General features: G+C 33.5%; 1 protein-coding gene across 30 annotated transcripts in view; it reads right to left on the reverse strand.

The window, feature by feature from the left end:
- Positions 1 to 12,474, reverse strand: part of LOC110177593 (uncharacterized) — a 129,244-nt gene that overhangs the window by 64,163 nt on the left and 52,607 nt on the right. For 22 of the 30 annotated variants that reach the window (XM_086829885.1, XM_086835443.1, XM_086835006.1 and 19 more), the window contains 3 exons: positions 10,062 to 10,226; positions 9,899 to 9,997; positions 7,051 to 7,485 (listed from right to left, as the gene is read on the reverse strand). In XM_086829885.1, coding sequence (XP_086686011.1) covers positions 7,051 to 7,485; positions 9,899 to 9,997; positions 10,062 to 10,226 — 699 coding nt within the window. Of the gene's footprint in view, positions 1 to 4,881; positions 5,153 to 7,050; positions 7,486 to 9,898; positions 9,998 to 10,061; positions 10,227 to 12,474 lie in introns of those variants that run through there. The other 8 variants (XM_086841216.1, XM_086841107.1, XM_086841021.1 and 5 more) reach the window with 3 other exon arrangements.

Genomic DNA, 12,474 nt, shown 5'->3' on the forward strand with positions numbered 1-12,474 from the left:
CAAAACTTTGCACATTAATTTCCATTATTCCCGCCCCATTGGGAGGGAAGGAAAAACAAATTGAAATGAATTCATTCATCAGGTGACCTCAACTGCTGATGAGCGAAAAGCCAAAACAAACAGAAAACAAGTGGGTGGGAAAAGCATGGAAAACTTTAGCTAAATTCGAGAGGTGAAAATGCATCAACATGTTATAGAAAATCGTAGAATCGTTTCGCTTTTGTTTGTTTTTATTTAATATGCAAATTTAAATGGAATTTAAATAATCTAAAAACCATTTAACACACAGATTTTGCATTTGTTTATATTATTTATAGAATAGAATCTGCTTATTTTATCAATAAGTATAAAACAAGCTTTGTTGTTTTGATTTATATTTAACATTGTGTAGAATTCTGATAATGTGCAAAACATTTGGCGGAAATTAATCATTTCTTGATTTATTTTTATTGATTTTAATACATAAATTTAGTCTTTTAAATATTTTTCAGACCAACTTGAACCATTAAAGATCACATAAACCCTAAATAAATTTATGAATTAAAGAGTTCAAGGCAAGAAATTAATTAGGAATCATATTATACCCTACTAAGTAATGAGTAATCTCTTTCCCTTGGGTTATAGGGACTAAGACAGTACAGAATTTTATTAAATGGCCAGCTAAGATAACGCTCTGAGGCAACAAATATCTCCACACAAACACTCATACTCATACTCAAACTCATACTCATACTCAAACTCATACTGATACTCATACTCATACTTCCAAGACCGCAACTAATTGCATTATCTGCCTGACTCAATTAGGTATTGTGTACACTATATATATATAGATATATAGTATATATAGAGCAGATATGTACACCTATATATTGCTTATCTTTAGCTCTATGCGCGACCTTAATGAGATTCCATTTTTGGGGAAAGCGATGAAACAAGAAAAGAATCTGAATCTTTATTAGATTAGAATGCGTCAAATTGAGGGAAATATGATATAATATAAGGGAATGGCTAAAGTAAATATTGTATAATAAATTATATATCTTGCTTTGATATATGCAACATGAGAGGCCTCTATCATTGTGCAAATATTTATTTTAGAGTCGCTTTAGTGCGGGTTTATAATTATTTTATTAGTCATATAAAGACAACTATAAAAAGAAAATTTTACTGTAAAGTTGCTGTGTAATTAGTTATGTTAAAAAGTAAGAAATAAATACATAATAAAACTGGCTACATTTTCTTTTATTTTCGGCCTGAAACTCATGCATATTAAAATAAAATCAGATATCATTTTGTGTTGTTAAATTACTGGTAATAAATTATGGCAATGTCAGGGCAAGTAATCCATGATTAATTGTAAAATTATTCATAAATGGCAAAGGCAATGGCATATCTTTGTTTTTGTTCAATTCAATATTATTTTATCGGCATGTAAACAAAATTTCGGTTTGCTTTTGAGTTATTTTTGGAATAAAAAAAGCTTTAAAGGGTTTAAAGATTTTAAATGGAAGTATTTATTTTAAAGTTTAAATATTAACATAAACAGAAACATTTTATTTCGAATTTTAGAGACATGCTCTGAATATTTATACATTTTGTCTTTACTTTAACCAAGTATTTTTCAGCAGAATATTTTTTAAGTAAGCCAAAAATCCTGAGGCTTTACTTAAAGTGAATGACCGAACAATAAATAAATCTATGACAAAGCGATATCTTTTTTGTTTACAGTTTAATACACTGGCTACTTATGGAAAGGGTATATCTAAGTTCTGTTTAATTTTTCTTTGTTTTCAACATTTTATACTTAATTTTCCTTTCCGCGACTAATGACCATAACTCAGTTAGGTAATCCCCCCGTGGAGGGAAATGAGAAGAGAAAATGCCGGCAGCAACACCTTGCTGTTGCTTTTGTGGCAAAAAAAAAAAAAAAAAAAAAAAAAAACAAAGGACTCCCCACGGAGGTGTTCACTGTACGGCGCACTCTCATTACGGAGTGCGTGACCTAGCCCAACAATGGTTGTAAAATAAAGTGCCACAGCAGGGGAAATGCTATCAATTTGATGACTGAACTATCACTTAAGAAACTTAAGCTCGAGATGATTCATCGAAATAAAAGAAAAGGATTGAAAAGAAAATGCAGGAAAAATGTAGAAAAGAGAAAACAATAAAAAGGCAATTTGTTATGCAAATGATTTTGAAATCAAGATACACAGACACAGCACATCCTTGAGGCGCACAGCAGGGATGCAGGAAAAAGGTGGACGACCTCGCAGGATGCAAGGCAAGAAAAAATATCTGTACATCCCTTAATAAATATTAAAAACAATAAAAAATATATATATATATAAAACGAGTAAAAATCCATTTTCATATAATATTTATAAGCAATTTATATTAATCTGGAATATTCTTATAAAAGGAATTTTTAACCAGACATAAAGTAAAGAATTTTAAAAACAATGCAAAAGAAAAAAAACAAGCTGAGAGAGAGAGAGAGTAAAAAATAAGCCGAAAAAGGATATACCTAGAGAGTCAAGCACAAAGAGCAAAAGAAGAGAGAGAGAGTGAGAGAGAGCGCCGCCCAGTGGCAGTCAGACGTCAACACTGCGTATGCGTAATGCCAGCGAACGGCCAACCAAAAGTGGAATGGCGGAAAATTAAAGTTTGCAACCGCTCCCCCCCTCCCTCCAACCACCGAAATCCTTTCTCTCCTGCCCGCAGGCTGCCCTCATTTTTTTTTTTTCTCGACATCTCTCCCAACGACTTCCTGACGTGCACAACGGCGGCGAGCGCAATTTATGGCGTGGCAATGCGTACGAGTACGAGACAGGGGTGCCGCAAGAGAGGGGATTTAGGGGGGGAAGGGGACTGGAAAAGGACCCAGAGAGGGGAGTGGCACAAGGAGCACCCGGTAGACGGACATTAGGGTGGACCAAGCCCTTGAAATATATTACTATTCATTAGGGAAAAGTGAGTGATACATTATAATAATAATAATTATTATTAATGTTGTTATTATTACAAATATTATTATTGTTATTTATATTTTTATTATATTCAAGCCTTTTTAAAGACTTAAAAATCAAGAAAACATTTTAATTCAGTTCAAAAATTGCTAAGATTAATCATAAAAGCAAGTCCACACTGCGTATGAGTAATAAACCGAAATAAACCATTTAAAAGAGCACTTAATTCAACTTTTTATCAAACTTTTCTTAAACTTTCTCCCCCATTTGTATACATTTAATTAAAATTAAAAAAGAAGAATAAATAAGAGGAGAAGCACCCTGTGGGACAGACATACATAAATTAGGGAGAGGAGGGTTGGGGTTGGGGTGGTAATACCCGCTCTTCCCTGGGGGCGGTAAAAGTTCAACCGTGTTTAATTTGCCTTCTTACACTTTTCCTCTCTCTCTCACTCTCTCTCCTCTCCCCCTCCCTCTACTAATGCACTCGCATGTTGCATTTACACAAAAATTTCCTTTTCGTGTTTTTCCCTTTTTTTTGGGGGGGGGGGAAATAAAATAAATAAAAAAGCAAATATTTTTGTTTCGCTTTGCGGGCTTTGTTCGTCGGCGAAACGAAGGAATAACAGAGAATGTTTTTCCTTCTTTTGTTTTTTCCTGGTTTATTTTGTTTTACGATTCTTTCTCTCTCTCACTCACTCTCTCTTTCTCTCTCTGTCTCTCTCTCTTTTGGTGTTTCCTCTCTGTTTTTTTGTTATTGTTGTTTCTGCATTGCTCAGTCAATTTAAATTGCATTTATTCAAATTTCGTTGACAAGGCTTGCTTGCGGTTTTATTTTTTTAATGAAAAGAATGCAATGACTTGGCAGGGCGGCTTTAAAGTGGTTTAATTAAAGGAAAATGTAGCAGGTGCAAGATTTTGATGATTTTACAAAATTCAGGTGGAAAGGTAATTCCCAAAGAAAGAGTTTTCAGACTATCAAAAGGTAAATACTCATTAAACGAAATAATAAAACAAAACTGCTTTCAATGATTAAATAACACATGTTGGGTGTGCAAAATATTTTCTAAACCAGATATCCTTGGCATATAATGACTAATTTGAATAAATTAATACATTTTTAAATTAAACTTTAGTTTGTGGGGATTTAAATAGCCTTAGAATGCGTCTAAGTTTTGTTTTTATACACAGAAATCCTTGATTTTAATGGAAAGTCTATGAAAAACAGGTTTTAAATTATCAAAATGTGCCTAGTTATGAGGTTTAATATATTTTTATGGATTAAAAAACACATGTCTGTCAAGATAATGATTATGGAATCATTCCTAGTAGATTAAATATCTCATTTAGAAGGTTTTAGATAAAGAAACAGTCTATATTTAAGCTATTTTGAATTTTTTGAAGGATAGAAACCCCTCAGATCTTTCACATTAACCTTAAGATACTTCTTAATTGCATACTAATCATTTATTAAGAGTTTTTTCATTATTTTTGCCTAGTTAAGCACTTTAGTACTTGTGTTTTTCATATTTTAAACACTTTTATTATTATTTCTTAAATTATTTATCATTTTTTCAACTCTTTTTCGCTTGAAAAACCTTTATTTCATTGACTTTTCACTACATAAACACACTTGAATATCTTTTGCATTTGGTAAACCTTTCAATTCACAATTGATTGATAGTTGGGCGGCGATTACTTCCTCATCGGCGCACATTTGTTTACCGGAGAATTAACTTCTGAGTACTGGGGCACCGGCATTATAATAATAATAATAAAAAAACGACGATGAATAATAAGAGTTATATGTCTATTTCCCATGTGACTTCCAAAACACACAAAAATACAGGCACAAAAAGCGAAAGGCAAGCAGAGACCCAAGGGAGAGGGTCAAATATTTAACTGCAATTACTTTGGTAGATTGTTATGACCACTATTATTAGTTATAATTAATATATATATATATGTACGTATAACGTTATATGTATTACGTATTATTTATAAAGCACTTTTGCATGTTTTTATTTATGGTAGTTATACGATTTCCGTTTTCTTTTGGTTATATTTTCTTTTACTGTTTAATTTTTTCTATATTTCCCCTAGATATTTGCTGTCGTACGCGTCGGATACGCGTTATAATGTTAACTGAACTGAATGAGATTCTGAATCAAACGGAATCGAGTTTCCTATAAAAGTGCCCCCAAAACGAAAGAGAGAGAGCAGCAGCAGTAAGAAGAGAGGGTAAGGCTAGAAAGAGTGCTCATTCTCTCTTCAAGCACAAAATAGAAAATAAACAAAGGCGCAAAACGTGCGCAGACTGTGCGAGTGAGATGCAGCTAAATGTAACCGTATGCCGGTTGCAGCCTCTCAACGGGTGCGAAAGAGAGCGGCTGCTGCAGGCATTCTAAAAGAGCGAGAGGAAATAATCAAAAGAAAACCACAAGAGCGAAAGAGAGAGAGGCAGCGAAATGCAAACGACAATAAAAAGCTTCAAAGTTAAGTCAACAAGGCAGCCCCATCAAAATTTAATAGTCATCAAAAAAGATGTGTAAAAAAAAAGAATTAAGAGAAGAGAACAACACAAACTGGACAATAAATGCCGCTGTGCTAATTATCGCTAAAGATAATAAAGCCCAAAAGATGGAAATGAACATGAAAATTGGAATGAAAACGAAGTAGAAACAACTCTTTTTTCCCCTCCCCCACACTTCCAGTAGCTCCATCCGTCCGTCGTCTGCTTTATGTTTGCTCAAGTGTTTGTGTCGAATCAGAGAGGCATCCCTACATTTTTTAGATACAGTGGGACTTCTTTAAGGGAAAACGAAAACTTAATAAATATAAATATTACTATATTTTGTATTTTTTGTACAATTAATTAAGAGCAACTTGACTTAAGGGGAATACTAGAAAATGTTAAGGCTTAAAACAATAAAATATAAATATTTTCTAAATTTTCACACATTTTCAATAGAAAAAAACCAAATTCAGGTATTAAATTCATATATTAGCTACTAATATATGTGTAAAAATATTTTTAAAATATATAAAATATTTAAAATAATTTGAAATACTGAAATTTATGTGTTTTCATGGGATCTTATATTTCAAAACATACTTTTAAATCCCTTTAAATTAATAAAAAAGTCACATAAAATTTCCCTAGAAATATCTTTTCAAAATCCCTTTCTGAACTCCCCTCCAAAAGTTCAATTTCAACTATACCCACTGTATCTCTCTGTCCGAATATCCCATTTAAGTAACTTTAACATGAGATAAACTTTTAGCAAACTGCCGCAAGTAGCAAAGATTTGAAAAGTGAAAAAGCAAACACACGACAACAGAATGTACGAGTATTTGCATAAATTTATACACATAGATGTTTGTGTGCGAGTGGGTGAACCTTAACTAGGCGTTAACTGAGCTTAAATGGGCTTTAAGTGTCTCTAATTTATGGCTTACGTTGATGACGGACAAAAACAAGAGGAAAACCTTGTTCTCTGCTTGATGGGATGGTCACTTCAAAGTAACTGGTTAATAATATTAAAGCAAAAGTATGGGAGTTTGAAATTCGGTGATCTTGTTTTGATTTTTAACTTAATTTAGTATGTTTTTCTTTAAGGATTTTTAAAGATTTTTTTCAATTAATTTTTTGGTTCACTTAGCACTGCTTGCTTACGTATGAGTAATGCACTGCTTTATAATATTTTATTTAATTTCTTCTAGTGCATACTTTTCGGCTGCATTCGATCGAGCATTTTACTTGCATGTAAAAGCCCATGTCAAATACATAGGGAATATACAAGTTTGGTTAATCTTACGCTAGATGTCGCGCATGTTTAAGACACATATTTAAAAGTGATTTGAAATCACATATCAGAAAATTACAAATATATTGCAATGAACTTTATAATAAATACAAAACCAGCCTACAAAATTGCAAATCTTTAAACCTTAAACATCTCTCAATCTTTCCTAACCATAATTTCATTCACAATCTCTAAAAAACCTCTCATATTCTCACATTCATTCACAGCATTAAATTCCAAACAAAGTATATATAAACATAAACAAATAAACTCACCATTATTGTTGCTGATGGCAAATCGTTGCTGAAGCTGCTGAGCCAGCGCCTGATGATGCTGGGCCAATGGTGTGAGCGGCGGCGGCGGCTGACCAACGCCCAGCTGCTGTGGCGCCGATTGCGAATGGGGAACGCCACCGCTTAGCGAGGATGTGTCCGAGGAGCCATCCCCCTGGCCGCCACCCACCAGGCCGCAACCCACAAGGCCATTGGCCATGGAATTCTGTGGGTTCTGGCCGTTGAACTGCTGCACGGAGATCGAATTGGCCATTCCCTGCTGCTGCTGCTGCTGCTGCTGGCCAAGATTTTGGCCGGCAGTGCCATAGGTGGTGGCATTTATGGAATTATTTGCCTGGCTCATGGAATTATTGTGGACGGCTGAGCTGAGAATGGAGCCATTGGCGGTGGCACCACTGCTGTAATATGACTCCTCGCCTGGGGGAAAAAGAAAAATAAATAAAATCAATTATTTGTTATAATTGAATCTTTCAGAATATAATTTGTATTTAAACAGAAGTTAGAAAAATGTTTGAGAACTTGTTAATTCGCTGTTATTCTTGTTATTTTTCTAAACTTTATTATTTTATAATAAATATCCCTAAAAAAAAAAACTATGAAAAAAATAATAAAAAAGGTTTAAAAATACATTTATATTCCTGTCTTATTTTATTCCTTAAAAAAAGTCTCTAAGAAATAATTTTACACTTAAAAAGAACAAAATTCCTTTAATTTTGAACCCAAATATATATAAATTCCTACTTTAAGATACATTTTAAAGAGATATCAAGGACCCAGTAGTATATTGGGGGCAAGGATTTCCAGGAAAAGTACAAAAACAAAGCCGGCAAAAGTAAAGAATTCATTCATAAACTACAAAACCCCGTAAGCTTTTCATTAAATTCCTTTTTTTTTGAGAGATATCAAAAAGCTTGCTCCCGGTGAAAGGCTTTCTCTCTAGCATGGCGCCATCTGTAGGCAAGCGTTGGCATTAAACTGTTTGCCTTGACTGCCGCAAGCAGCGCTTGATTGAGGTAGGTTCGGGTTTTCGCAAGGAAAATATCTCCTTCCCACCGCATTTCCTTCTCATTTGAATGCATTTCGCGTTGGGATTGTGGTTTCCCCCCCTCCCCCAATGGATTTAGCCCTGCTCCTCCTTGGCAGCGATATGCCCATGGACATGGACATGGACATGGACAATTAGCTGCCACTGATTAATTGGCATTTAGCGAAAGAGTCGCGACTTGGCGACGACAACAACCACAGGCACTCATAAAGTTTGCTGACAAGCCAGGCGCCTCCTTCGAGGGCAACGCCCCCTTTTCGTCTCCCCATTTGCCTTCTGTGCAACAAATCACTGAGAGAAAATGTTGGGAAAATATTAGGAAAATATCAGAAAAGTCTAAATCTGGGTTTGGAAATTTATACCTAATTTAGACCACGAAAAATGTTATTAAGACTTGCTTTTGGGCAAGTTTATATGCCTCTGAATTTCGCAATTGAATTATAGGATCACATCGGAAGTTGATCACAACTAAGTATAAAAAATATGTAAGTTTTTTAAATAGTAATTTATCAATATCTTTATACGACAATTTTTACGACAAATCAAATCTTAAATAACTCATAACTCAGCCAAAAAAGCATTAATTGTAATTCGGAAAGCTTTGCAATGTTATTTTTTCTAAGGTTTATTAACGTGCATACTCAATTTAAGATTTTGAAAAATTCAAAATTTTATCAAATTTTTAAAGAGATCTTTACGAAGTAACCCCTTATAAAATTTAAAAAAAAAATTGAAATTTTCAATTTTCCTTAAAACATGGCTAGATCGACTCCGCTGTTTATGCTGATCAAGAATATATATGATTTATAGGGTCGGAAATGACTCCTTCACATCGTTACAAGCTTCTGACTAAAACTAAAATACCCTGAAAGGGTATAAAAATAAAAGAAATCATTACATATATGAAACCTCTTTATTAAAAACTGCCTTAATATGTTATAAAGCAAGAAGATACTTAAATGATTTAATTTTTTAATTAATTATTAATTTAATTAGTGCATAATTTCCCTCTCTGTAATACCCCCTTTCCACTGCCTCACGCAATTGACAAGAGGTCTTTGCCTGCCTGTCACATCGCAACCAAAAGCTGCCCAAGCGGAAGGAAGACGCTCTTCTTCGGCTAGCAAACAATTTAGCAGAGTGCTAACCTGTCTAGAATACGCATGTTGACAAGGTAAGAAGGGGGGGAGAAGAAGGAGGAGGAAGAGGAGGATATTCCAGCGGTACAATCAACACTAAGCCATGGCTATATCGTGCGCGGCTTATGGCCAATTTCCGTTATGCCCAAGCTCTTGGTCTAGCTCTTGCTTTTCCTGTGTTTATTTTGTGTGGTGAGCCATAAGCAAAAGTTGGCAACAATTGGCAGCAAACAAAAAACAAAACCAAGTAACAAAGCAAAATATTAAAGAAAAAAAAAAGTCAAAACAAAAAAAGAATCCACAAGAAGTTTGTGGAATAATCAGCAAGTTAATTTGTTCGCTTGGCACGCATTAAAAGATTCAACAAATGTTATTGTTGATATTTTGTTGCATAAGTTTTATTTAATTTTCTTGAGACCTTAAGCTGTTGTGACTTTTCTAGCAATATTTGCCAAAGGAAAAATGGCCTTACTACTGTTATGTATATATTTGATTTCTAAGAAAAGTTTAAAGTTACTAGAAAAGGTTTATTTGCTATCTTTTCTGCATAGAATTTTCCTATATTTCGATACCTATTTCCTCAGCTTTTCTTTGAAAAATATCTTATATTTTCCCGAAAATAAAATGCACTTTAAAGAAAACTCACCTGGTTCTGGAATATTGCCCAGGGGACTCTCTGGCAATAGAATCCCCTTTTGCACTAACTCATCTCGATTGGCACGCACAGAAATTTTACGCTCCAAAGCTAATAAACAAAATAAAATAATATAAATTGTAAGGAATATTTTTAATAATTAAAATCAACTTACATTTGGAGGCCGCTTCAAACTTTTCGCTCTTCTTTTTCCGTCGCCATTTCCAGGGCTTGAAGAATCTACCCAAGGCGCTGAGTTTGCTTTTTCGCTCCAAGGGAGGTGTCCTGGTTCCAGATCCCAAGCTATTTGTGCGTATGGCAGCTCCATTCTGTTTCTTAGCTATATAAATAGAAAATAAATCAAATTATTTATGAGTAAAACATTTCAAAATATATATTAGGTATAGATTTTTATAGAAATAGTTCAATTTGCAGCTAATTTCAATATTAATAAATGGTAACATCAAGTCAAATTATTATATAAACATTTATAGTTTCAAATTTTCATACATTTTCGTATCGAGAATTTTACCAGAACTTTTCTTTAATTCAAAATAATTTTTAAGAGATTCTAAAAGCTTAAACCTTTACTGAGGCAATTCTATTTAGTTTCTTGACTAAAAATAAACAAAAAACAATGACGTGGGGCAATTAGCAATTAGCAATTGGCATATATTTTGAAACAACTCAATGGAAACCCAACGGCGCTGCTTCTCTGCGGAAACGGAAGCAGGCGTTCCCCTCCATTTTTGGGCCACCGGTTATTAAAATGGCCGCATTCCACGCCCCCTTTTACCGCTATTGTGAGTGAGTGTGTGTGTGTGTGAGTGCCCCATCGTGTGGCATGGCGGAATGTTGCTTTTTGTGCGTTTTTCCGCTGGAAAAAACATATGTGCAAATTGCAAGGTAAACTGTTATGGCTTTGGTTTGCTCTTTTGTTTTTTTCATTATGCAATCAATGACGTTGCCTTAGGAAATTAGGAATTCAAAGCAAGTTGCAATTAAAAATTAAATATTAGCTTTGCTAGCTCGTGGTTTTACTGTATTTTAAAATTAACATAACAAATGCAGAAATGACGCAGTATTTAAAGTCAAGAAAAATGTATCAAAGAGAACACTACAGGTTTCTAGGTTTGAAAAGAATTTTAATTTTATTGTTATTTAGTAAATACATAAATTAATTTATAACTGCTTCAATAGCACCATCTGTATTTATTTAACTTGATTTATTTTCTGGCATTTTGAAGTATCAAAAACAGACACAAATATAAAGCCTTTATTAATTTATATCTTTTAAAAACCTTTTTATTCTGTAGCTCCCAGGGTATAACTCTATATTTTTGTTTGTGTTTATCTACCTTCCAAACAAATATTTAAATTCCTTTTCTCAGCTATTTGCAGTTTCATGTCAGTTTGCATTGGGAAATCTCTTAGACACACACAATTGGTAGGGGGAAATGTGGGGGAGGGAAATGCGAAGAGAAAATCCAGTAAAGGATGAAGAGATAAGGTTTGGAAAAGGCAGATGCAGAGGGAAAATCAACAAAAAAAGGAAAAATTACACCAGAAGATATGTCGTCTCATTCCCTAGTTGGACAATTCCCACTGCCGCCCACTTTTCTCTCCACTTTTTTGGTTTTGTAGTTGTTGTGTTGATGCTGCTTTTCAGATAAGCTTTGACATACATACACCCCCACATACCCACAGGTACAGGTGGCACTCGATAGAGGAAATTTAGTGATTAAAAAAATATATATTTTTAACAGATTTGGGAACTATGTATATATTTACGTTTAAGTCTATATAATTATTGTTATCTTTTATAGAAAACATTTTTGGGAGATTTAAAAGCATTTAAAATTACTTCTAAAAGTGTCAATGAAATTTTATAATTTTTATATAATAAGGCACAAATTTTGAACTTTTACTAACAAAAAATTCTCAATTATACACTTTATGACATAACAAAAATGTTTTCAATCTTTAAAATACAAATATCCAAGAAATTTAAAAATTTTTGTATATTTTAATAGCCAAAATAATCAATTTAAAATATACTGTTTCAATTTTAAACATAATCGTTGACTTTTAGTGTCTAAAAGTATGGTAAGATTCATTTCATGGTAAAAGAAAACCTTTCTCATAGATGTAGACGTATTTTTAAGCCATTTAGCTACAAATATTTATATATTTTTTATATATGATATTATTTTACTTCCAAAAAGTATATAAACAGAATCTCCACTGTCTTTTAAAGTGCCGCCTGCATTGAAGCGTTGAAATTAGGCTACCTTTTCGTACGAATGGGAATAGAAGGCACAAACAAAACTAGCCAAGAGCAGAAAAGAATCCAGAGAAAAATAAAGGGGATTTTGAGGTAGCAAAAAAAAAAAAAAAAAAAACAGCAAACGAAGAAAAAAAAATACAGTAAAACTACTGCAAATGGGCTAACAACTATTTGGCTTCATGATCTTCTTACCATAACTGGGCTTCTCACAGCGAGTGCTCCAATTGTGGTCAATTGTTGGTCAACAGCCGAAGCAGCAGTGGCAGTAAGTTACATAATAAAAAAAAGAGAAAAAAGAGGC

This window comes from Drosophila serrata, unplaced genomic scaffold (genome assembly GCF_035046125.1).
Source record: "Drosophila serrata isolate PLE 108 unplaced genomic scaffold, ASM3504612v1 contig_2, whole genome shotgun sequence".
NCBI lineage: Eukaryota > Metazoa > Arthropoda > Insecta > Diptera > Drosophilidae > Drosophila > Drosophila serrata.